Here is a 27,552-nt window from a genome sequence, read left to right as displayed (position 1 = left end):
GAACCTGATATGTGTTCGCTCACCTCCCGATCTACTGAGCCGACCTGTGACAGTCTCATTGTCACAAGTCGGCTAGAACTATGAGGTGAGTGGAAATCACTCATCTCATAGTTCTCCTTTTAATACATGCAAATTCAAAAACCAATATTCTATGGATTCCTTTAAGAGGTAAAGAGAAAAAGATCCCTATACTATAAAAAGTAAATACAACAGAATAATGAGCTTTTTTGGTAAGTGTTATGACCAGGATGTCTGTTTCTAGCTTCTGAGTACAAAGATGGTATATTGGCCTGCCTTAAAGTGAATACTGCATAATGTTTTGATTTATTTATAGGGGTCCCACTAAAGCAAATGCTATTCACCTGGGCACATTAGTGTTTTCTTGCCAGATACAAGTAAAAGTGTCTTGTTGTCATCTTGAATCAAAAAGCGTCACCTGTAAAAACGGGAAGTGTCTTTTGAAGGTTAGAAAGAATTTGTACTTTAAACAAAGTGCAGTTCATCAATTAATAATACAGGTATCCCATCTCTCCAGAATGTCAATGAGCTTTTCTGGATGGATTTGCATTGTCACCTCTATGAAGAGTGCAGGCACACACAGTCATGGATAGAACATTACAAAATGTCTTAACTTTTTTGTCCCACTTTAAAAGATCTACTACCTGCTGGTGAAGGTCAGTAAAAATGTGTATTCAGCAAAGTGGAAGCTGTGGGATACGTTAGGAAATATATTGTTATGATATTTTATCTTCCTTGCCCTGAAAATTGTGATTGTGGTGTAAAGTACAAATGTTGCAGTTCTGCAATTGGCACCTTCTGTTTGGATAAGGTTAGTTACTGTGGCATGTAAAGGATGATACCATCTTTAAATACTATTTTTCTCAGACCACAGCATTTCATTAAATGCATGTTTAATATGTACCTTGTAATTACATGCTACAGAATAAAGCATTGACTTTTCTTTGTGTCTGACTGCCCAGGAGATCTAGCAGTAGGATCCTTTCACAGTCCCGTACTTCCCAGTAACCTTTCTTTTCTGCTTCTGCCTATGATGTTGGTGCTATTGAATAAAGCATTGACATCTCTTGTATCTGACTGCCCAGGAGATCTAGCAGTAGGAACCTGTCACAGTCCCGTACTTCCCAGTAACCTTATTGTTCTGCATCTGCCTATGATGTCTGGGCTATGTATCTACAATACTTGTTTCTTGTGCCAAATATTAAGGTTGAGCGTCACAGAACAAATTTGTGGGTAGTAATGGGAATTCATTAAAGAAAACATGTTGATAACAACTGACACCCGACCTTTAAACAGAGTTGACTCCTACAAAAGTCTTATATGAATACATATCTACTCACTGCAAAAAAAACATGGGTGCCTTGTCTTTATAAATAATTTTTAGAGCGAGTTTGGGTATTATAAGGGCTTTGTTATATATTGAATGGACGTTATCAAAGCATGTTTCATGTGAAAACTGTACCGGGCTATTTGTAATTGTATATGGAGTTGTGACCACTGAGCCACCACATCATTTGAAACCCTGGGACGTTGCTAGTTGTCATATGCAGTAATACCTTGGTTTACAAGTAACTTTGTTTGTCTTGCGGAACACTCGCAAACCAACATTTCTGAAAAATCTTGCCTTGATATACGAGCGATGTCTTGCAATATGAGCAACATTTTGTAGAAAAGCACCACCCGAAATAGGCTGTAGCAGTGCGAGCGATGAATCTGTTTAACGACAATGCAATGTCACATTTCCGCGAAATCCTCAAAAGGAGGCAACAGCAAGTGTCATTGGATACATTCCTTGTTAAGGTTTCACAAAATGAAAAAGATTCCATTGAGCCAAGAGATAACAGTGATTCCGTTACTGGTAGTGAAAGTTGTCCTACACAATAATCCTCCTCTCTTGTCCCCCTCACACCAGCCACAAAGGTACCTGTGATTGGTTTATTTTTCTTTTATATTTTGTACAGTATTATATTACAGTACAGTATTGTAATCATTTGTATATGAATATTTTTGGGTTGTGGAACGAGTCATCTGAGTTTCCATTATTTCCTATGGCGAAATTCGCTTTGATATACAAACGCTTTGGATTACAAGGATGCTTCCGGAACAAATTATACTCGTAAACCAAGGTATTACTGTAGTTATGTACAACATTTTTTATTAGTTTATATGCAGCCGTCATCCAGGTAAACAAGTGCACACCGAAGTAATGTTCATGGGAGCAGTTTATATGTATTTAAAATGACACTAAACCCAAGTTGTAACTATCTGTATCCCTTCCAACAGCAGTGTAAATTCCTAAAAATAATTTTCGAAACGGCATCCCTAATGAGGGTGGCTACAATCTACAGTACATTGTTCCACTGTATATGGGAATGTAGCCACCCTCCTGTTCATGCTCTCAACATGTACTATGGCAATATGCACTGATGCATTCAGCGCCAGCATGTACAAGCACACCCATTCATATCATTAAAAGGGGATGCATGCACATTAGATTCAGGAGGGGCAAAGAAAGATTCGATTTGTATTTTCATCAGAGTAGTACACACATGACCGCAAGGTACGTGCACTCTCCCACACACAGACAGGAAGTAAAGGTAAAGAAGCCTCTATCGGGGGCGTGCGGAGACAACATTTATGTGAATCTTTTTTGCAGAATAACAGATTTGTGATAAGTGCCTGATGCCTGATTAAAGGAGAACTATGGGGTTAGGGCTTTTCCCCATAGTTCTCCTTAGGCTAACGGGAGGACACAAACTAGCGTCCTCCCGTCACCCTAAGCTCAGTATACCGCGAGCTACAGCTCGCGGTATACTGAGACGCTGAAGCGGATACCGACAATTATGTCTGGATCTGCCCAGCTGCGTGAGTGACAGCTGGCTCTGCCTATCTAGAGGCAGAGCCAGCTGTACCCTCCCCCTCCCCCGTCCGTTCCGCCAGTCAGCGCTGGAGGATGGGAGCGGGGAGGGGGGGAATCCAGTCCCTCCCCTGCCACGGCAGAGAGCCGTGACAGGATCGAGAAGTGAGCGAACGCTGGTATGTGTTCACTCACTTCCCGATCTACTCCTTGGGGAAATCCTTGTTTTGTAGATTCTCCCTCTTGAGAAGTCAATTTTTGATCTTAAACTTTTTTTTCAAATATTGTTAACATAGCTGCCTGTTTGTTTAAGGCAGATACTGGCTGTAAAGTGAAAAGTATCTAATGAGTGAAGAAGGAAGTAATGAAAGGGATATACTACATAAAAGATTTCTGTATGTTTCAGTGCTGTGTCTAGTTGCTAACAAACAGCAAGTCCAGCTTGGATGCGGCCTTTATTGAGATACAGTACTGCATTATGAGAAATGACAACCTCCACATCAGTTCTCACTTCAGAAGGGGCAGACAGCAGTAAATCAACTATCCAAAGGCAGCGCTAATGGCAATTATCTGACAAAGCAGCCTTTTACATCTGGGAATAATCCATTTCCAAAGGATTTATTACTTTCAATGCGCACTGTTAATAGTTGGACTAAAAAAAATAGAATCGTGTTTTAATTAAGGTAATATACGTCGCCATGCATAAATATATAAATATGGCATTTAAAGATTAATGGGGATCTGGGATGGCACCAGATTAAGAATCCTGTGTGGGCTGTTTTTTTTTTTCTCTGCAAACTGCAGCCAAGACAGCCTCCTGTCTCCATAAAGAAACAACATGTATTTTCGAGTGTTTATTGTACAGAATTCCTTCCATTTAGTCCTAAATGTGTGCAACAAATCATTTTGGAATGTCAATTTTATTGAATAGTGCAGAGTGGAAGAGAGTACAAGGGGTAAGCTTCCATATTATCAGATTCTCTGGATGTTGTCAGCTCCCAGAGATCAGCAGCCACCCACTAGTCTGCTAAATCCACTGCAAGCTGCCACAGGATAACTTGAATAGGTTGCAGTTGTGAGGAAATACTTAACCAAGTCCTATCCATCAAAACTGAGAATTCTTGGAAACTAAACTTCTTGCCTGTGCAAACCAAAATATTCTGGTTGAACTGAATCTGATTGCTGTGTAGCGTTTAATTAAATGCATCATACGTCTGTAAATCCAAACAGCGTACCAACAGAACTTATAAGAACTTATAAAGTTACAGGAAAATCTGGTTGTCCCCATAGAAAGACTAGAGACACTTGGAGTTTCCCCTCAATAAGATACAATGCTTCAAGATCAGTGGTTCTCAACCTTTCTAGGGCCGGGACCCCTTGGTAACATTTGCCAAGTTGTGGTGACCCCCAACGGTAAAATTTAGGGTTGACGCGGCTGCTGCAGCGACATCTGGCGGCGTGGCGGGAGAACTGACACTGCTGCGCTAGGAGAGGGCTGAGGAGGACTCTCACCTAGCACAGCAGAAATCACACAGCGAACCACTGTTGTAACAGCTAAAATGGCAAACCATATAACACAAGCCGAGGGTGTCAGCTTTTATTATTATTAATAATAATAATAATGATGATAATCACTATATTGGGCTGTTTTTTTTTTTCTCTGCAAACTGCAGCCAAGACAGCCTCCTGTCTCCATAAAGAAACAACATGTATTTTCGAGTGTTTATTGTACAGAATTCCTTCCATTTAGTCCTAAATGTGTGCAACAAATCATTTTGGAATGTCAATTTTATTGAATAGTGCAGAGTGGAAGAGAGTACAAGGGGTAAGCTTCCATATTATCAGATTCTCTGGATGTTGTCAGCTCCCAGAGATCAGCAGCCACCCACTAGTCTGCTAAATCCACTGCAAGCTGCCACAGGATAACTTGAATAGGTTGCAGTTGTGAGGAAATACTTAACCAAGTCCTATCCATCAAAACTGAGAATTCTTGGAAACTAAACTTCTTGCCTGTGCAAACCAAAATATTCTGGTTGAACTGAATCTGATTGCTGTGTAGCGTTTAATTAAATGCATCATACGTCTGTAAATCCAAACAGCGTACCAACAGAACTTATAAGAACTTATAAAGTTACAGGAAAATCTGGTTGTCCCCATAGAAAGACTAGAGACACTTGGAGTTTCCCCTCAATAAGATACAATGCTTCAAGATCAGTGGTTCTCAACCTTTCTAGGGCCGGGACCCCTTGGTAACATTTGCCAAGTTGTGGTGACCCCCAACGGTAAAATTTAGGGTTGACGCGGCTGCTGCAGCGACATCTGGCGGCGTGGCGGGAGAACTGACACTGCTGCGCTAGGAGAGGGCTGAGGAGGACTCTCACCTAGCACAGCAGAAATCACACAGCGAACCACTGTTGTAACAGCTAAAATGGCAAACCATATAACACAAGCCGAGGGTGTCAGCTTTTATTATTATTAATAATAATAATAATGATGATAATCACTAGATGGGGACCTGTTGGAGAACTACAGGTCCCCCTCTGCTGATTGACAGCAGCAGTGGGCGGGTGCAATAGCTAGTTTGCTATTGCAAAGTGAAATAGCCAATAGGAATGTAGCTATGCATTCCAATGCTGATTTTTTTTTTTTTTCTGACTTACGGCGATGTCGCAAGAAAAATAAAAAACCGATCGCAGCGAAAGCTTTACTCTGCTCGATCGAGCAGATTAAACCTTTCCGGGAGAAAGTGTTTCTCTCCCGGGCGGCCGGGAGCCGCTATCTAATAGCGGGAGACTCCCGGCGACCCCTGGCAAATTGTCATTCGACCCCCGGAAGGGTCCCGACCCACAGGTTGAGAACCACTGTTCTAGATGTTTAACCCTTAGGACAGACAATATTCATATCTAGTTTACAACTGATAATGAGATCTGCCAGCACAGTACAGACAGAATTAATTATGGTAACCTCCCCAGCCTTCCTTGTATTGCAGAGTAAAAGTCAGTTTAGAGGAAACCGGTAATATGAGAAAACAAGTGCGTAAGCATGTGTAAGTTATGCTTCATGAAGGAGAAGATTTAACAAATATAAAATAGCTGTTATTCCAATATACAGTAGCGGCAAAAGTGGAAATACACTCGAAGGCCTGGTTCATACCGAGCATTTTGTAGCGCTTTTTCTGCCCTAAAAAATGCTCAAAACATGCCCCCCCAAAAATCCGGTTCATTTCTATGGCCCTGTTTACATCTGAGTGCTTGGTTGCAATAAGCAAAATGCCTGCCGCTGGAATTTTTGGGGCATATTACAGCTTGTTTTGGTCCCATAGACTCAATAAGAAACGCTTGAAAACACGCATTTGCTGTTTTTGGACGTGATTTATGCACGTTTGCTCATTAACTGCAATGAGCTAGAATCTTTCCACAAATACTTGATTTATGCGCAAAAAGCACACGTTAAACACGTGCATCAAAACGCGCAAAGAAACGCGCAAAAACACTGGCGCCTAGGTGTGAACCCAGGCTAAAGTTGACAAAAAAGGAAACTATTGATCACTTATGGGACTCATGAATAATAATAGCTTTAGTGACCACTCAAATTCTTTGTGTTTCTCCAGATTTCCCCCATAGCATAATACATATTATACTTATATATATTTTTCATTTTCCAGCAGGCATGTGTTTTTTCTTTATGTATATTTAATCAAACATGTGAATAGTAAGGCATATGAGCTACATAATTTTAAAATGAGAGTGAGGAATAAGTAATATGAAAATACCAGACACTCCAGCTACGTGAGTAATAACTGACAGAAGCAGTTTAGACATTTCATCACTGAAATCTCCTTATTAACTGCATTCCACATCAATGAGCTGTGCTTGCAGGGATTACATCATTGTTTTAGCTTAAATGATGCTGAGAGTTAATGTAGAGAAATCTAAAAATGGACCGATGAGCTAGGTTGCAGATTTCACACAATATGCTCAATGTCTATTCTATGTTTATATTATTTGCACTGCCTACTCCCCCACCATCAAATACACTTAGCTCCTGTAACCATTACAATTTGTAAAAGTTAAATTCCAGAGGGGAAAAAAAATATAATTATTTTTTTTAGTAGCAGCACCAGACATTAACTTCAAAGACAAGCTTCCTATGCTCAGATTGTTGCTGCCTACTGTTAAAATATATGTTGCTGCCATCTGTTCCCCTAGGGTTGCCGCATTTTCTTCAAGTGAAATCCAAACACTCTAGCGCCGCATGGCCAGGAGAGACAGCCAGGGGTCAGAGTGAGGAGAGACAGCCAGGGGACAGAGTGAGGAGAGACAGCCAGGGGAGAGAGCGAGGAGAGACAGCCATGAGAGAGAGCGAGGAGAGACAGCCATGAGAGAGAGCGAGGAGAGACAGCCATGAGAGAGAGCGAGGAGAGACAGCCATGAGAGAGAGCGAGGAGAGACAGCCATGAGAGAGAGCGAGGAGAGACAGCCATGAGAGAGAGCGAGGAGAGACAGCCATGAGAGAGAGCGAGGAGAGACAGCCATGAGAGAGAGCGAGGAGAGACAGCCATGAGAGAGAGCGAGGAGAGACAGCCATGAGAGAGAGCGAGGAGAGACAGCCATGAGAGAGAGCGAGGAGAGACAGCCATGAGAGAGAGCGAGGAGAGACAGCCATGAGAGAGAGCGAGGAGAGACAGCCATGAGAGAGAGCGAGGAGAGACAGCCATGAGAGAGAGCGAGGAGAGACAGCCATGAGAGAGAGCGAGGAGAGACAGCCATGAGAGAGAGCGAGGAGAGACAGCCATGAGAGAGAGCGAGGAGAGACAGCCATGAGAGAGAGCGAGGAGAGACAGCCATGAGAGAGAGCGAGGAGAGACAGCCATGAGAGAGAGCGAGGAGAGACAGCCATGAGAGAGAGCGAGGAGAGACAGCCATGAGAGAGAGCGAGGAGAGACAGCCATGAGAGAGAGCGAGGAGAGACAGCCATGAGAGAGAGCGAGGAGAGACAGCCATGAGAGAGAGCGAGGAGAGACAGCCATGAGAGAGAGCGAGGAGAGACAGCCATGAGAGAGAGCAAGGAGAGACAGCCATGAGAGAGAGCGAGGAGAGACAGCCATGAGAGAGAGCAGGGAGAGACAGCGAGGCGTGACATCTTGTGTGTCTGATTTACGGCCATACACTGCGAAACTTAATGAATGGGTCAAAGCACAAAGTGTCTTATAAGTTACAAATTGTTTGAGAGCCATGTTTTTTGGCATGAGGGACATTAAGGGCGAAATGAAAAAAAAAACAACACTCACACTGGTTCCTTCCGCACCCACCACAATCCTGGCTCTGAGTGTTAAAATTTAGAACTGCAAACGCAGTAGATTGTAGTGTTTGTGTAATATCGAGAGCGATAGAGAGAGATCAGTAATGTTGTACAAACTGTCAGAGGTTTACACCCGTACTGTCCATTAAGCACAACAGCACATGAGCAGGAACACCAGGACCCCTTGTTTGCCCCTGTCCACCTGACATCATGACATCTTGTCTCTGGGTTTCAGCTGACCTGAAACACGGACACAGCAGAAATAGGACTCCAAACCCGGACTCCCTGGGTGATTCCCGGATGGGTGGCAACCCAATCCTCCCTGCAGTACTCTTATTCCTCAAGCGATAGTACACTGATCATAGCAGGTCACTGCCTTGCCTATTCATAAAACATCTTGCATTTCACAGAATACAAGTTTATCTATGATTGAATGAGGTAGAGATTGTGACATTCATCAGCTCCACCCCTCATCTCATCCACTCATAAAAAGCCTGGTATTCTGTAAAAAGAATATAAGATGTTTTATGAATGGGCGAGGTGGAGAGTGAGTGGCCTGCTATGATCAGTGTACTATTGCTAGAACTGTAAAGCACTAGTGAGCCTCAGCCACCCAAGCATTGGATAATTGTCTTTGGAGGTGACGCAGTGGCGTAACAATCACCATAGCGACCCAGGCGACCGCTATGGGGCCTGTGCACAGGGGGGCCCCGGCATCCCTCTGATGCCGTGTGGGCCGCCTGGGTCGCTATGGCGTCTCGGGTGCTGGCTGTCACTGACATAGCTCAGCAGCTGCTGTGAAGGAGAACGTTCCCCCTCACAGCCGCTGCGGAGCTGTGTCAGTGACAGCCAGCAGATTTGGTAGAATAGGCCGGTTACACCGGCATTTTCAGTAGAGAAGGAGGCGGGGCCCGCCTAACAGCAACCCCGCCTCCTCTCACATCACTGGCCAGCGATCTAAGAGGAGGCGGGGCTTGTCAATAGGAGTTGAGCCCGGGAACGGAAGAGGATGCAGGGGCCCGGCGGAGGTGACAGGTAAGAGGCGTACAGCGCAACTGAGACCTTGCAGAGCCCACCATAGAGAGTCTATGGTGGGCTCTGCAAGTGGCATAACTAGCAATCACGGGGCCCCATACAAAATGTTGCTATGGGGCCCTGTGATTTCTAGTTACGCCCCTGAGGTGACGTGTATGACTAGTGCTCCTGCTAATAAAAATGTTTCCTGGAGTTCAGCTTTAAAAATGAGTTAAAGTGGACCTTTCAGTAACAATACAAGCCTGTAAGAATAATATCTACAGTGTGTGGCAGCAGTATAATGATTTAAAAAGAAAATCAACTTAAAAGAGAACTATAGGGTAACCTTTTTATCCCATATCTCTCTTTAGGGTCATGGGAGGACATATACTAACCTCCTCCCCTGACCCAAAGCTCAATATATAACAGGCTATATACTGAGAGTGCCACAGCTGGGACAGATCCCGACAATACTGTGGAGATCCACCTAGCTGGCTGATTGACAGCGGGCTCTGCCTATCCAGAGGCAGAGCCAGCTGTGCCTGTCCGTTCCTCCACTCTGGAGGATCGGAGAGGGGGGGGGGGGAATCCCTGTGTGGAGCAGTGACTGACAGTCACCACCCTCTGCAGGGAGATGATCGAGAAGTGAGTAGCGACGTTATGTGTTCGCTCACTTCCTGATCTATTGAGCCGACGTGTAGCAGTTTCATTGTCACACATCGGCTCTAACTATGAAGATGAGTGACACTCACTCACCTCATAGTTCTCCTTTAATCAACTTAATAAAATTCAGTTTAAATTTTAGTTAAATTACTTTTCCTGGGTTGAGATAGTGTCATGAGTCATGTGCGGGAAAGAGGAAGCATTCCCTCAGTCTCCTTTTCCCTCACATCAGGTTGCAAATTTGTAGCAAATGACAAGTTAGGAGGATGCAGCAGGGGGCTAATCTGTGTCAGACAATTGTTGAGCATTTAGCTAAACAATGTGGTATCCTTTCTGATTATACTGGTGCTGGAATTGCCAGACTGCTCTCCTCCATAGATCTGAACTTACATGTTCAGGTGTTATGAATGTGCATGTTTATAGAAGTATTGTCATAAAAAACAATCAGGCCCACTATCTAATGTCTGTTACTTAAACATAGTAGATCTTTTCATTTTTCCTAAATTGAATAGTTCTTCAATGTAAAGTAAATATTCACTGCGCTATATTTAAAGATCAGTTTTGCTAATCTTGTGTGCCAGTGATTAGATTAAGTAGACGTTGTAAGCGTGTTGAAGTCTTGGCGGGACCTTGCCCAAGCCAATCACTAAATTTATTTTTAGATCCATAAGATCAGAGTGCCATAAACTGTTAGATAAAGGAAGACTCCATCTATACTGTTACTGTTAAAAGTAGAGTACAATTCCAGCAAAGTACTTTTAGATTGGAATAGATTGGAGTTGTATAGTTTGGAAAAGATTTGTATTTGTCCCTGCTATCATATACTTCCTATCATATACTTCCTTAAAGTCTATGTTAGGAAAAAATAAAAAAAATGCACATGCACATTTCCCTGTGTTTTATCCCTTAAAAGTGCCTGCAAGTACAGAAAAATAGCGCTCGATCTGCCACAAATGCACTGAGCTCCTAATTGCTGATGTGGGATAACAACACACAGCATTTTTTAAACTGAATGGTGTCAACCCTGCCCTGTTGTCTTTTGTTAGCTGAGGTGTTAGTAGCATATATTTGCAGCAAATCTACATGGCAGCCGCAATAGTCTATTTATTGCTGTTTGCCACAGGTTGGAAGCTTTGTTTCGATTAGGGACCACACTATACAAGAGGGGCCTTGACGGGGCCGTGTGGTTTCCTCATAGATTTGCTGCAAATATATATTACTAACACCTCTTCTTTTAATACAACTGGGGGAGTTTATCAAAACTGAAGCAGACCGAAACTGGAGCCCATGGCAACCAAGCAGCTTCTCTCTTCAGTTTATTCAGTTAAGATTTAAAAATGAGAGAGAGAAGCTGATTGGTTGTCATGCACAGCTGCTCCAGTTTTTGTCTGCTCCAGTTTTAATATATCCCCTCATAGTGTTTAGGGAGTGCTGGTTATTTCTGAATTAGATTTTCTAACCAGTGCAATATACTGATTCTCTAGACAGATTGATTTGGGGGAGGCTGTCCGTAAACATTAGATTCTCCTCCAGTATAAACGGAAAAACAGACAGCTTAGGCAACTCTCATGTCTTTGGGTACCTTAATAGTCATTAGTAGCTCAGCATGTCACAGCTGTTGATGGTAGGGGTAGGCACAGGCACAGCGTGACTTCAATGACCCCCAATGCTTTTAAAGCAGAATGGGAGCAGATTACAATTCAGTCTTGGTTATGTTTAGGAAAGCAGCGGATTAACAAATAAGCAGCCCTCCTAGTTTAAGAAACCGACCAAAAATGAATAGGTTGTATATAGAAATCTAAATGATAGGAAAGCTTAGTTTACGCTGTTTTCTTAAAAAGAAAGGTTTCGAAGACATGTAAGCAGCATTTAATTTGCTTCCTCTCCCGGTGAGATTGAGTTTTGGACTGCCCAGCACTCTTCTTGTTTCCAAGCAGCACGGGCTGTTTTTGACAGAACTTCTAACTCAGATGCATAGCCATTATTCCAGTGCCACTTCAATAAAGAAGTGCTTAATTTTCCCCATCACATTGATGGAGTGCAGTGTCTTAACCTCACATGCAGTTTATTTTCACAGTGCAAATAACAAACACACACAAAAACACACACACATTTGTCATAGTGTTTGTGCTTGAAAAAAGAATTTCCCTCTATCGAAGGTCCATGTCGAGAAGATGAGCTTTCCTGCACTCTGCTATTATTTTCTTTTTCTATAGGGCCAAACTCTTTAAGTCTATTCATCCTAATTTAATGTTTCCGTGATTTGATTGAAAAATCGAGCCTGTAGACACTGTACTTTGTAAGGCCAAAAAAGTGTTGTGTTATTTTATAGCTTGGAGGCTCTGCCAAAAGACTGGCTTTAGTAATTTATTGAAATATTTTTATTTTTTTTAAAGATTTATAGTTATTCTTTCAATACAATGCATAAGTAGGAGTGTAAGAAGAGTTAACTCTAGGCAGCAAATGCAGTATTGCTGCTCACACATAAAGGAAGAAGAAAAGATTAAAACCTGATAGTTTATTTACCTCAATGAAAACTTTAATGACTTTCCTGGCCTTTACTATGGCTGGGTTTATCTGTCCAAACTTTACTCATGCCACAAGGCCTCTGGACTGCAATTCCTGGCAAAGGTAGAGAGGAGTTGAGATATTTCAGTAGATATCTGTATATACTGTAGTAACACTGCTCCCTTCTTGGCACTCTTATGTTTCTTAGTGGCTATGCTCAGGGCATGTGATCTACAACTTCATGGATGGAAAAGAGGGGTTATATGTCATGGGGCATATTGAAAACTTGACTTTATCAACAGAGATGAGTTGGATTGTGCATATATGAACTCCACCTTGATTTCACATGCATATATTGCTTGAGGTTAGAAGAGGTGCTGCTATACATACTGGATTACTTTTCTGAATATCTATTGTAGCATAGAGGGTTCAGACTTCACTCAGCCCTCAGCTTTGTTATAGATGTTAATGAGCTGTTGGCTGTAAACCACTGAACAGAAAAGAACAGCTCTCGTTACCTGGCTGTCTCAAACCTCTGTTTTTTGAACCACTGACCCAGAGCAAGCATGCAGACAGAAAATTCATAGAAAGATTAGAGCTCTTAATCCGCATACTTTCTCTGGGTCAGGGACACCAAACATATTTGCTAGCATTTTCCAAAGGATAGGTCATCAACGGCAAGCTATGTATTTCCTTACTTCAGGTTTTCTTTAAAGTGACACTAAACTCAGGAGTTGAATCATGAAAATGCATTCAAGTACCTGAACTATTAGCAAAAATGTATCTTATTTGTGCATCACTCTGCTGTAGATTTTCAAATCATCTCTGAATTGGTGCTGACACTGTCCTTCCTTCTGGAGGGTGGCTACTTTTGTTCCCCATGGTCCCTGTGTGTTGTAAAGTAGTCACCACTCCAAGCTCGCTCTTGCGATGGACTACAATCTCACATTTAAGCTGGCCATACACCTATAGATTTTCTGCAGATGGAGGAATCTCCCACTGAGCGCCAAGCTTCAGTATCTTGCTAGTCAGCCCCACTGGCTCTCAAAACTTGAACAATGCCTGCATCCAATCAGATTGTTCAGGTATTTTGACAGCCAGTGGGGCGGACTAGCAAGATACTGAAGCAGGGCCCAGTGGGAGATTCCTCCACCTGCTGAAAATCTATAGGTGTATGGCCAGCTTAAATGTGAGATTGTAGTCCATTACAAGAGCGAGCTTGGAGCGGTGGCTACTTTACAACACACACTGGAACCATGGAGAACAAAATTAGCCACCCGCCAGAAGGAAGGACAGTGTCAGCACCAATTCAGAGATGATTTGAGGATCTACAGCTGAGTGATACACAAATAAGATACAGTTTTGTAACGGTGCATTTTTAAGATTTAACCCTTGAGTTTAGTGTCACTTTAAAGTGGTTAACTCCCCTTTTACCTTTTTTTGCTGTATCCACAATAAACATACCCGCACACCCAGCAAATCCAGCAGCATTTTGTTGTAATCTGCTGCTCCGCTGCTGCACACCAGGTTCCACACTGCCATATTCATTCTTTACATTATCCGGATCTGGCAAGCTCTTCCTGGTTCTTTGAAGCTGGCCCCCTGATGATGCTTCCGCAAATCCTCCCTCCTCCAGCGGTGTCTGCAAACTGATGCTTTTAGGGTCATGTGGCGTGCATATCCCAGGAGACTACAGGGAGGAGGATTATACATGATTCCTGCCTAGGCAGGAATGGAGGCAGGGGGTGGGCTGGGCTGGAAAGTTAAAAAAAAAAAGTAAATTAATCCACCCAGAAAAAGACAGCTTTTTTAGATTATGTAGAGGGGAGGAAAGTTTCATTTTAGTGTAAAGGTCTGCTTTAAGAAGAGGCCACTCCCTTTTTGTTGTGATATACAAGGATTAAAACAGTAAGAGACACTTTTGTTGGTAGTAGTAAATCAGTAACTAACAAGATTAAGTATAACAGAACATATAAATCGCTTCGACATTTTAGAGTTAAACTGTATCTAAAACAAAAAACAAAAAATGTAGTACATTGCAGTGTAAATTTTAAATATTTTTACATATATTCAGCCTTTTTCCCCCCCTTTTATTTTCAACTGGTGATCCTCCCAGTAAAACTTTCTGTCCTAGAGTGACAACGCTCGCTCACTCACTGTACTGTATCTATAGAGGAGCAGCATTATCACCCTAGGACCGGATTACAGAATATTTCCCCTCTCCTTATCTCTGTAACTAAGGGTGTTACTGTTCTATATTTCACGTAGGGAGTGGGGGGCAATGCGACTGATAAATGTTGAGCACAGGCAAAGTTCAAACTAAGTTTTCAGCCATAATCAAAAGTTATTTCTGCACTTTTTAAACATATAAGACAAGAGTTTCTATGATTTTTAACAGACCTAGAGATGTTTCACTGTAAGTCACTGTTCACACCTAGGCGTTTTGAAGCTCAAAGTGATTCAAATCTCCCAACACAAGAAATCCCGTTCATTTCAATGGCTCCTGTTCACACCTGAGAGTTTTGTTACAAGCTGTAAAACGCCAAACGCTACAAAAAGTTTGAGGGTTTTTTTCTGGCAGATTACAGCGCGTTTGGCTGGAGACGCGCGACGTAACCATTTTGCACATTTCTGTGTGCGTTTTTGCATACTTCATTCACTGCAATGCTTTTAATCTGCTCGATAAGACGCCCTTCTTCATGTATGAGTGTTTAACGCGTGCAAAAATGTGCAAACAGTAAAACACACTAGACGAGATGGTAAAGAAAACACTCGCTAATATGCGCGATGACGCCTAGGTTCGAACGGAGCCTTAGGGTTTACACGGTAACACTCTTCAAACTCAGAATTTCAATACAATAGAAACTGTGGAGGATAGTGTTTTTTTCTGCAAGTATATGTGTAATAACTTTAGGGTTTTTTATGACAAATCAGAGGCAATGTGCACATGATCCATTTGGAAGACATTTGTAAAAGGGTGTTATCTTCTAGTATTGCTTGAGAATGACAAACATGTAAGGAACAGTGCTGTTTTAGCTTTATGTTGCACTGTTCCATTGCAGTGGGATCTTGTTAAAATCGCTTTTCTTATTAAATGAGTTATTACTGTCTAATAAGTATGATAACAGAGCCTGGACATGAAAACCAATACGGTCTTTAGTGGCACAAAAGACTTGAGATGATTTTTCCAATTATTGCTGTATTTGTTTGACCTGGGTTTAAAAATGATGGAATACCAAGCTCGTGATTAGGTAAACAAGCCTTAATGCTCCACCTAATATATAGATACGGTGAGAAACATTTCAGTTTATATGCAATTAGCTCCTTCTCAAGTCAAATTAATTTAAGCAATTTGCGATGCAAATAGAGCCTTTTCCAATGAATCTAACCGTCAAACTTAGTTGAAATGAAAGTCGAGATTGGAATTAGACTGAAGGGCATGCATTGCTCCTGAGAGCAGGGCATAGCAAATTTACATTACAGCCTCAAGTGTACAGATATTTTCAGGAACTGAGGTTAGGTAAAGGACTGGAAACAACAATGGCTCGGGGGACTGCTATCTATTGCCAGCTAAGGCTCAAACATATATTACATATATTAAATATATTAAATTACATTGATACAAATTACAAGTGGGTACATTTTTCGATGTGCTAGTTGTTTGGCTTAGCACTCTTATACTTGCGAATTAATATTTATAATTATCATATTCATTATCTGTCACAATGTACTAAATATTCGATGGAATCAGTCAGTCAGTATAATCTTATCTCTATGCGTACCTGTACACACAGTCATTGTGGCACATAACAGTCAACATGTAGTACCTATGGTAGCTTTGCATGCACATGATATGTCTGCTTTAAATATGAGCTTGTGTTTGTTTTCTTTTGGTTAGTTTGTGTGTCAGTAGGCTTTTGTTTGCTTTAGACAGGTTTTGCATTCCCATACAAATATTTGGGAATGCAGTACCGTTTGAAGCAGGTCAAATGCAGGTCAGAAGGTCAATTGCAAGTCAAAACACCTGTTAGTGAATTCTGAATGATCTTGGAAGCGTATGAAGCAGATGTCAAGCTCATGCCATCAAGCCAAACCCAAACGTCCTGTGACATGAGCCCTTAGTATTCCTCTATGGGGTGTTCCTTTAGATTCATAATTACATTCACAGGAGTTGTACACCTTTTAAAGTGAACTTGTGGCTAGGCTATGAGCATTCACATATTTACACAATCTTAAGCAGTAATTGAGCTTTAATGTGACCTCAATTACTAGAACAGGCTTTATCTTTACAGAAGAGACAAAATACTTACCTCTCCTGTCACCAGAACTGCTCCTGCACTGACTTGAGGACAGCAGGAGGAACTAGTAAGAGCAGTTCTACAAAATTTCACTCTCCCAGAAGTGTCGGTTCTCCAACAGAGTTTAGGCAACCAATTCTGGTGACTGAAGTAGCAATCATCAGTATGTGACAGTGTTGCGTTAAAACAAATCCCAACCTTTGTAGCTGCTGGTATTGTGAAGTAATTAGTCCTCAAGCTACCATGTCAGTGCATGTGTTGTGCACTTTGCAGTTGAATTTGGCTTGTTTTAAATCTAATTTACTAATTGTGAAGTATTTGTAAATACTTGAATATCCATAGTCTGGGTACTGGTGCACTTTAAAATGACTACAGAGCGAGTGGTTTAGCTTAGTTAATCTGCATTCTGCATTGAATAGGTTGCAAATAAGAAAAAAAAGCCTGCTTGGTTTTATGAAGTCATAGCTCAAAAGCACATAGGGAACCCGAAGGCGAATGGTGAATTTAAAAATTGTTGAATGGGATAGCCAGGTAATTGCCACTAACCCATGAAGATCGAAAAGGAAGTTTTGGAAAAAGCCCTTTGTATCTTAGTACTGTAAAAGCATTGCAGCCAGTTCAACCTTCAGATTATATTACTGCACTTATATTACTGCACTTATTGCTCACATGACGATAGGGATAGATATAACTATTCACAATAGGGATGCACCGATACCGGTATTTTGGTTACGAGTACTGATAATTTCTTTCGGTACTCGCCGATACCAATTACCGAGTAACGGAAGTCCCATTCAGGAAGCCAGGTGGCATGTAATGACTCGCCACCTGGCTTCCTGATTAGCCGGGAAGTCGGGCAGCGTGTAAAGACTCGCCACCCGGCTTCCCGATTAACAAGAAAGTCTGTCCCCTCTTACCTTGGTATGTCCAGCCTGTCACCCCCGGGGCCTCTCCAGCCAGAACGCCGCCTTCCCCTGTACCCAGCCGGAGCCGTCTGGCCGGCCAATCAGGAAGCCCAGCGCCGTGTAATGACGCAACGCCCTGCTTTCTGATTGGCCGGGAGGCTGGCTCCATTCTCCCTCGTCATGAGATGACGAGGGAGCATGAAGCCAGCTTCCCGGCCAATCAGAATGTCGGGCGCTGCGTCATTACACGGCACACGGCTTCCTGATTGGCCAGCTACCCGATCAATCAGGAAGCCTGGCAGCGCGTCATTACACGCTGCACGGCTTCCTGATTGGCCGGGAAGTCGGCTCCATGCGCTCTCATCACAGGTGACGAGAGAGCATGGAGCCGCTTCCCGGCCAATCAGGAAACCGGGCAGCGTGTAATGACGCGCTGCCTGGCTTCCTGATATAGGAAGTACTCGTGCTAGGCATCAGAGCATTTGATACTCGGTATCGGCACCGATATCGATACTAGTATCGGTGCATCCCTAATTCACAACACCTCCTAAATAGGAATTTGAGTTTGAAGCCAGAATAAAACTGCATATAGTATAGAACTGGTTAAACAAGCGATTCTTCACCTGGTACAACAACGAGGTAACTGGACTATAAGATCTCTGAACCTGGTCACGCTTGCAAAATTCTAGGCAATACACATGCATCAAGAACATTTACATATAGCAGTTCTGTTTAAAATAAGAATAGACTTCATTTGCATGTGAAAATGAAAGCTTTGCATATGCATTGGTTGTCCTGCAATTCTGACCTACCATTGACACCCGAAGAAGGGAACGTGGGTCTTTGTCCCTCCTTCTCCAGATGCTAGATCTTTGGTATGGAAAAGACAGCTGATATTTTAGTCTCTAGTGCCTAGAATGCCACACATACACAAACAAATCAACAGCCAGGCAGACATCTCAAAACAACCTTTCTTATCAACACTTCTTCCCCAGTCAACGCTATTACCTACTGCCTTACAATTTCATCACATCAGTGTTTGTGCACGTTTTACAGAGTGAAGGCTGGGCAAGTCTTTTTGTACTCAACGAACCGTGCAATAAATTATAAAGTAACAATTAAACGTCACTTAGCCAGCAAAGAAGAATACATTTTCTCACAGGAGCTACGTGATCGGACTGTGTTTTTAGGATTTCTTTGGTGGACATGCATTTTAGTACTCAGACTCTTTTTTGCCTTTTCATTTTCAGCTGAGTTTTTTTTTTTTAAATGTCATAAATGCCATCAGAATTGGATTGTGTTCTCAGTTTGTTCAACCCAGCCAAAAGCTTATGGTCTAGCTGATTAATTATCTTATTGTCTGTGCTGAACATTTTCCAATCAAGACTGCCTGGAATTGATCAAAATATATTAATTGCAATTTAAATGGCAATTTTTCTTAGCTGTTCAACTTATGTTGTTCCTGATTCATTTAACTTTTAGAGACTGTTCCATTTTCAAACCTTTTTTCCAATGCAAACAGTTGTATCCTGTCTGGCAGCTTGGGTTTGCCAATTGGTCTGTGGACTGGTGTAAGCTTTTGTGGGCTGCTCAACTTAAGTGTGGAATATTTTATTAGTTCTCCAAGGTTTATTACAAGCCGTACATGTTCTATGCTTTGTCCATACAGAAGTTTTATGTAAAACTTTAGTGCCAGCAAATAGCTGCTACTGTTTTATCAAACAGCGAAACTTTGGTCATGAATGCAAATGGTCTAAATGCTTCTTTCTATATACCAAGTACAACCCTACTTTAGACCATATTGCACAACTACTCTAGTATTGTTAGCATTATGGATGCACCAAAATGGAATTTTGAGATCGAAACCGAAAAATTAAAAAAAAAAAATAGTCAGGCCGAAACCGAAAATGACTATTTTTCTTCTAATCTTTAAAAAAAAATATTATTTTTGATTTTTCTTTTTTTTTTTTACTTTGTCGGGGGCTCTAGGGAAATATATGGGGTCTAAACAGATTCCTGATATTTCCCTTTTAAAATAGAAAAAGAGATGGAGGACACAGAGTCCTCAATCTGTTTTTCTGCAGCCTCTGTTATAGAGGAACAGGAAGTCTCTATACTGAGTGTTCCTGTTCACTATGTCCAGTTATTTACAGACACTCACTGATCGGTGAGTGTTTGTATACCCCACTCTCCATCCTTAATCGGCTGTCACAGGAGGGGGGTGGGCAGTGGGGTAAGAGAGCTCCGCCACCTGTGACAGAGTAGGGCACTCTCCTCCAATCACTGCTCTCTATCCTGACACAGATCACAGCGGTCACCGCCCTGCACAGCATCCTGACACAGGAGGCGGAGCCGGGAGGTGTGAGAGGAGAATGCCGCCTCCTGTGACAGATCGCAGCTGTCATCGCCTCGGACCGCTCTCCATCCTGACACAAGAGGCTGAGCCGGGAGGTGGGGAAGAGCGTTTGGCCTCCTGCAATGATTACAGCTGTCGCAGCGCCGCTCTCCATCAGGAAAGCTTCTCTCCTCCCCGCTGGGCACTGGCTCTGCATCGGAAGGCACACATACCGGCGCCCAGCGGAGAGAAGCTGGGCTAACTGCGAATTTTCGGCCATCATGGCACTTTCTGCAAATGGCCAATATTGCCATTTTCGGACAAAATTATTCGGCGGTCGAAATTTCGATGCATTCATAGTTAACATGTAATCTTATTAGTTGCTGGGATTGTTAGTTACACAGCTAAAGAAACACAAGAGTGTACTACCTTTAAAGTTACTCATGTATGCCACAATCTTTAAAGTTTGGAGTACCAGATTCAAGCATATGTGGGTTGGCTAAGTAGTCTGGCTGATGTTCAGGCTTGTTTTCCACTCATTCTATGGTTCAAGAATGGAAATGTTGACATCAAAATTACATCCTTGAGCAAAGAATCTCAAACTTGCTAGAGATGCCCTATTTTCATTGCTCATACTGAATGAAGCTATCTTGTGAATAGCTTTAATTTGATTACATTTATTAGTATTATGTATTAAACCAATATGTACATGTAATTCAAATACAACTAAATGCTAAAGCTAAAGACTTTAGTTCAATGTGTTCATGTTGGAAAGGTCCAGATCACATAGCAGCATCAGAAAATTTTAAAGTAAACCATGTCATTCATTATATTCTTGTGTTTCCTCAGAGCAGATAATTTTATTTTTATCCATGTGTCTCTATCAAAGTGATCAATATTTCTCAGTCTGTTGGATGTTGTGTCAATGAGTCACATAGGCCTTGTCTCCTCATAGAAGCAATAAAAGATATAAAATAAATAGGCTAGAGTTTTTTCTGAGCTGTAAATTCCTTCCATGGATGCATCAATTTAATTAACAGGATTAACAGTGCTATCTGAATCTTATTTTTGTCCCACTTTGTAGTTTTGAATAATCTGATTAGAGCGTGTCTCTCTTGTCATCCTATGTAGATGGTCACAAGAACAAAGAAAATATTTGTTGGAGGATTATCAGCAAATACAGTAGTAGAAGATGTAAAGCAATACTTCGAACAGTATGGCAAGGTAAGTCCTTGTTGGTTATCCTTTTGATATGTGGAATATGGATAATGGATAGAATATGCACATTGTTTTAAGTCTTATGATGCAAATGATGTGTATAATGAATTTTGCCCTTGATGTGCTGTCCAAAATGACCCCTTAAAAAAAAAACAAATATGCAAGAAGATGCTGTTAAACAAATAACTTATACTATTAATACACATTTTAATACATCACTTGAGTAATATCTTAATATAAACAAAAGTATAAGTATCCAAAAATAAATACAGGCCTCATATGCTAGGATCACTAAAGTAAACAAAATTGTCCTCATTTCCAGAAAATCTTTAAATATTAAGTAAAATTAATCCACTGCTAGTGAAATATACAAAAGTCTTCACTGCTCCCAGTGTGCCTTCTGTTCACCTTCAGAAAAACTCACTTACCAGGTATGGAGGACCTAGAGTAAAACATACTTAGAGCCGACGTGGGGCAGTGTAGCTGTCACACTCTTGCTCTAATACTGAGGGCTCTCAGTCTCTTCTCCCAGTGTAGAGCAGTAACTGTCAATCACTGGTCCCCTCAGGGATTCCCACTCACATCTCTGTTCATTCAGCACTCACAGGCGGGACAGACAGGTAAGGGTGCAGACACGACTGGCTCTGGCTCTGTCCCTCAGCCACATACATAGAGGTCAGCTGTCACTTAGGCAGCCAAAGTGCATCTGGATATTTGGGTGATATCAGATATAAACCCACTATTTGCTGACTTTAAGTCACAGTAGTACATTAGCCAAAAAAAAAAGCTTGACTTTTATCTTTTGAATAAAAAAAGGCCTCAACCTGAGCTCCCCCAGTGACACTGACCTTATATGGCCATGTGGCTATATAAGGTTAATGACATCAGCACAAGCACCCCCCTTTGTTTATGTGCAGGTGTGGGGTGGGAAATACACGGTAATGCAGCTGATTGGGTGGGTGGCCCATGGCTCAGGTTCGGTCCATAGTCGGTCTGATCCTGAGCTCATCCTTGGTCCCAATGTGATTAAAGTTCTCCTTATGTTAATCCCAAGCATAAAGACAGGGCTTTCACCTCTTCATATCTCCAATCCCCATGTGGTTCATCAGTTGTTTAGTGACAAAAAGACATGAGAACACAAGCACATTATTAACAGTGTCTTAAGGCTTGACAAATCCAACTCTTTATTGAAATACACAAAATGCTTAGTTTTAAAAAGTGCACCAATCATTAGCAACACAAAATGCTCACAGTAAAAAGTGCACCAATCATTAGCCACATAAAATACTTTGTCTACTGTGACTCACATTAATACACCAGTTCCCTGTTCCTGCTGTCACAAAGCCCTGGATAATCCTTCTGCGCACTTGGCGGTCATGTGACATAATGATGCATCTTTTTAGGTCCTGCCCTTCTAGTTTCGTCCTTAGAACTTCGTCAGGGGAGTAAGCAGGAGACACTGTAAACAAGATATTTTATGTGGCTAAGGCAGACTTTCATTGTGCTTGGTACACTTTTTAAATATGAACATTTTGTGTATTTTAATAAAAAGTTGGTTTTATTAAGCGTTCCTATTAGAGATGCACCAAAATGAATCTTTTAGGCCGAAACTGAAAATAAAAAATTTGTCCGAAACAAAAAATTAAGTTTTTTTCCACAACCTTTTTTTAAAAAAAAATTACATTATTTTTACATTATTTTATTTTTGTCAGGGGCTGTTGGGAAATATCTAAATCTCTTTTTCTGCAGCCCCTGTTAGGAATGAACAGGAAGCTTCTATACTTAGTGCTCTTGTCCAATCATAAACTGTGGATATAGTGTCAGTTACTATGTCCACAATTATGAATGAACAGCAAGTGATGTAGATCACTTCCTGTTCATATAACTGGCGACACAGTAAGCATACTATGCCCTCAGTTATTTACAAACACTGATCGCTGAGTGCTTGTAAGCCACTCTCCATCCTGACTCACCTGTTACAGGAGACTGAGTGGGCGGTGCAGGAGGAGAGCTCAGCCTCCTGACAGCTCACTCCTCCCCACTCTCCATCCTGACCCTCCTCCTGTCACAGGAGCCGAGTGGGGCAGTGACAGCTGTCTCCACCCCGCCCCGCTCAGCATCCTGTGCTGTCTCTTTCCCGCTCAGGCTCCTGAAACCTTCTCTACGCCCTGCTGGGCACTGGTCTGTGTCCCCTCAGATCCCCTCTGCCCCTGCTGACACTGGTAGGGGAGAGCAGCGGGCATCAGGGGGGACACAGACTGGCGCCCAGTGGGGAGGAGAGAAGCAGTCAGGATACACTGAATTTTCGGCCGTTATGGTACTTTCGACATTTTACCCAAAATACAATTTTCGGACGAAATTTCAGGCCATGCGTAGTTAGTTTACTATGAGCTTGCTTGCTCATGTCTTTTTGTAATAAACAACTGGTTATCCATATGAGAATTGGAATTATAAAGATTGGGAAGCCATGTCTAAGCACATTGAGACCTTTATTGTTTAAAGGTCCTTCATACCTGGTGAGTGAGCTTTTCTAAAGGTGGACAGAAAGCACAGTGGGAGCACCAGAGTTTGAGAATTTCACTATGGTAATATTTTGCATACATCACTGGTGGTGGATTGATTTCACTTAATATTTGAAGATTTCCTAGAAATAAGGGCTACTTTTCTCCCATGCTAGGAATATTATATTGAAATGTATTTATTTTTAGACATTTACGCTATAGTTTATTTTAATATATTATTAAACTGCTGTTTTATGTTATGTGTAATAATAGTATAAAATATGTTTATGTGCCAACATATAATTTATGCAAAATTTGGCCAGCGCAGTAAAGTTTTCAATAGCGGGACTTACATTTATGACCTATAGATATCAGACTTAATTAAATGCATTGGTTTGAACAATTGGAGATCTTGGTGTGCTGGCAACATTTGACCTAAATTATTGATGTGCATGGCATCATCTGTTTTGTTACACCACCCACAATTACAATAATTGATGTATGGAGTACGGTGTTGTAATTTAGCATGGAATGTAAATTTGTTTCCAGCATAGCTCAGGCATTGCCTTGAGATGTTTTGTCTTGAATGTCCTCGAGGTGGCCATTGACAAATTATTTTTACATTAGCTTTGCAATCCCATTCATTTTTTACTCTTCTAGTCAAGACAATCAGGCTGATTTTTACAAAGCAATGTAATAATCATCTATAATGATGCACAAAGTGTTATAATCCACAGCAACCAGTCAGAGGTTTACTTTTATTAGAGAAGTCAGAGTAATTAAAGGTGATTATGATTCCACTTTGCAAATTGTTTTTCCTATTAAACACATAGGTAATGCTGTTTATACTTCCATCTTCATGCAATTCTGGCATGTTGTTTTCTGGCTGCCCAGTTTCAGTCTATGTATGTATGTATATATATATATATATATTCCATGCAGACAGGAAAAAAAAACAGCTTTGCCAAACTGCTTTTTTTACACTTTTATTTACCTTAAAGTAATACTACAGCCTAAAACAAATGCTGGGGGGAAGGCATTTAAAAAAAAATTAAATGTAGGTTTCTTCTGCCCAAAAAAATCCTCCCCTTCTAGCAATTTTTTTTTGGTGTGTTAATTGCCTGCTATACATAAACAGCGCAGCATACACTCTTGAACATCTGTAAGATACACAGGAGTAAATTTTCACTGGCTGCACAGTGACTAAAGAAAGAAATTGCTGTGTCAGGAAGAAGCAAAAAAGAAAATGACAGAGAGGGAATGGGGTGTATGGACCTGTCAGCACTGTGGGAGGGCAGACTAAAAGGTAAGACTGCTATAATGTGCTATGCATACTTGAAGATTATGGCAAAACACCTGTGGGTTTTTTGTCCTCTTTAGGGGCTTGTTCACACCATTTCCAGATCAGATTCTGACCAGAGCGGTTTCTGCCTGGTCCAAAAAAACGCATCCCCATAAATTCAAATGGTTTTTCTGAGTGGAGTTTGCACCATTGCGTTAAGTTCTAGAGCTTTCAAAAAGGTCCAGCATGTCACATATTTTCTGGGCTGGAACACACAAAAACGCACGTGAACACATGCAAACGCACCAGAAATCCTATTGATAAGCAAAAAACGCAATGCATCAAAAACGCACATGACCGCGTTTGCAGAAACACACCAGATCTGGTCAGGAGATGGTGTGAACAAGCCCTAAAGGGCAACTGGAACAAAAACTTTTTTTTTTTTTGATGGAGTGGAGGTGGATTAAAACTCCTGTTAGGTTTTTTGCTGTCTGTCTCTATTTTTTTTAGGGAGATTCAACCTCTCTGTTTGTCCTAGTGACCTTTATCACTGAAAGTAAAGGAAATTCCAAATTCTGGGTTGCCACCAGAACAGGAATAGATGGAATGGATGGACACTAGTTTTGGTCCCTCTCTTTGGAGGGATTTCCTCTCACTTCCTGTAGTGGCTGTTTGACAGGACGTGAAGGGAAATCTCCCCAATTACACAAAGATGGCACTGACAGTGCTTATAACCCTCCCTTACTCTATCCATAGCTAAAATAAAAAAAAAAGTTTGGGCTTTAGTTCTACTTTAAGCTGGCAATACATGAGGTGAAACTTTTTTTGGATTTGTTAGATCAGTAATATTTACAAATACTTGTGTAGTACATGAGCCTGCCTAAATATTCCATTTAGTTTATAGGGTCTACCATTATAGAGTTGTCGGTAAATACTGCTGATGTAAGGAAAATGCAAGTGGTTTGTGGTCAGCTTTAGTGTGTTTTAAACCTGTTAGTTAATCTTATTCGGTCAACATTTTACTAAATATTGGTTAAAATTAAACTGATAATTGCTTGATATTTACAGGTAAAAATACAGTTGGTTTAAAAAAGTAACAAAACCTGGGCTTTACATAAGGAGACAAGTTTTATGTGCTACCACCATACATATAAATTTGTGTTCAATGCTTGTTCTGAACATCCATTTCACAAGTGCTAGCCTGAAGAATGACTAGGCATTGTGTATTCTTTAATAGCACCCTGGGTTCCAACTTAACTCCGCTGTCAGTGTTAGCAGAATGGTTAGCCAGCAATTCCTGCATTGGTATTGTAATACTCAAGTTTCCAGCATTGTTATATTCCGACTGAGCTCTGCTTCCTGAATAAAGTATAGCACTTTTCACTAATGAATAGAACGCGGCATTGAATTGTGAATATGAAACAAGTACTCCCCTGTAGCACAAAGAAGGTTTTGAAATCTTGTTTATCAGAAATTGTTTAGATTTCCTAGTAGCAATTGTGCTGCAAACACTCTCTTAAATGTTATGTTTTTCCAAGTGTCTGATAAAATTATGTTTTCTGCATTTTTGTAAAAGAAATCTATATTTTTAACATTTTTAATACAAACAAGGATAAAACATGAGAAAGCATTATGTACGTGTGTGTGGTTAAGTAAACCTGTACGTGATGAAACAATGCACAATCAGAGTTGCCATTAGTGAAAACTTTTTATCAAAATGAACAGTACAAGCAATTGAAGTTGTTTGAAAATCGTGACTTGTCCTGTAATTGTTTAACTTGGCCCTCCTGCCTCCTACTTGGTCTTTTAGTTTGATGGATGGATTTGTTGACCAACAGGGAGGATTGAGGGATAAGATGGAGGGGGAACAAGTCCGACTGTTACAGGAAAAGCTGATATCTAAATATAGTGTTAGCTATTAAACCTCTAGATTTACTATTTGTTTTTCTATGTGGTTTTCATTGATGGTAACCTCTACTTATGTATTACATCATATCCTATGTTTGCCCATGTTTGTGACAGGTGCACTTTAATTGCTGAAAATAAAACATCAAGATAAACAGTTTTTTTAGCATTAACACACCAGTCTGATAACTAACAAGTAGGATATGAAAGAGAGAGAGTGAAAAACATGGGTTTCAGTTAAACAGCATAATCAAGCATCACATTAAACTCTTGTTGTTCTCAAACAGAATAAAGGAAGACTGGAGTTGGCTAGCAGGCATCATAAGATGTCATGTTATATCTGTACTGTAACAGCTGGCTACAGCACTCAGTGTGCTACTGGAACCAGACTCCTAGGTATGGACATAACAGGAACACCCATTTCTGGCTCCAACATTTCAGAGCTTGGGACCCATGTGACCTATTGCCAGGTATAAAGTGACATTAAATTCCAATGCTGGTGCCGGTCTCTGATCCAGCGCTGACTGCTGTTGCTTGTGTATCCCACGGTGTCTGTTCGATGTGCACGCTCCCGGCTGCGTGCATTCAGCTCCAGTGTGTCTCTCCTCCTCTCCCCACCATAGAGCTCTACTGCACATGCGCCTGCCCCATCACGCTGTTTGTCCGCTCGAGAATCTTCAGATTTTCGGACGGGAGTGAGCGGCGGAAACAGAGGTAAGTTATTACCTTTTTGGTAACTTTTTTTAT

At 41.3% G+C, this 27,552-nt stretch overlaps 1 protein-coding gene across 1 annotated transcript in view; it reads left to right on the top strand.

Moving 5' to 3' along the window:
• Window positions 1-27,552, top strand: part of MSI2 (musashi RNA binding protein 2) — a 608,564-nt gene that overhangs the window by 163,444 nt on the left and 417,568 nt on the right. Inside the window, exon 6 of the mRNA XM_018565450.1 lies at window positions 21,031-21,123. Within this exon, the coding sequence (XP_018420952.1) occupies window positions 21,031-21,123 (93 nt within the window). The remainder of the gene's footprint in view (window positions 1-21,030; window positions 21,124-27,552) is intronic.

This window comes from Nanorana parkeri, unplaced genomic scaffold, assembly GCF_000935625.1.
Source record: "Nanorana parkeri isolate BGI_ZX_2015 unplaced genomic scaffold, ASM93562v1 scaffold848, whole genome shotgun sequence".
Lineage (NCBI taxonomy): Eukaryota > Metazoa > Chordata > Amphibia > Anura > Dicroglossidae > Nanorana > Nanorana parkeri.
Note: the sequence above shows the minus strand (reverse complement) of the source record. Positions and strands in the feature narration are given on the sequence as shown.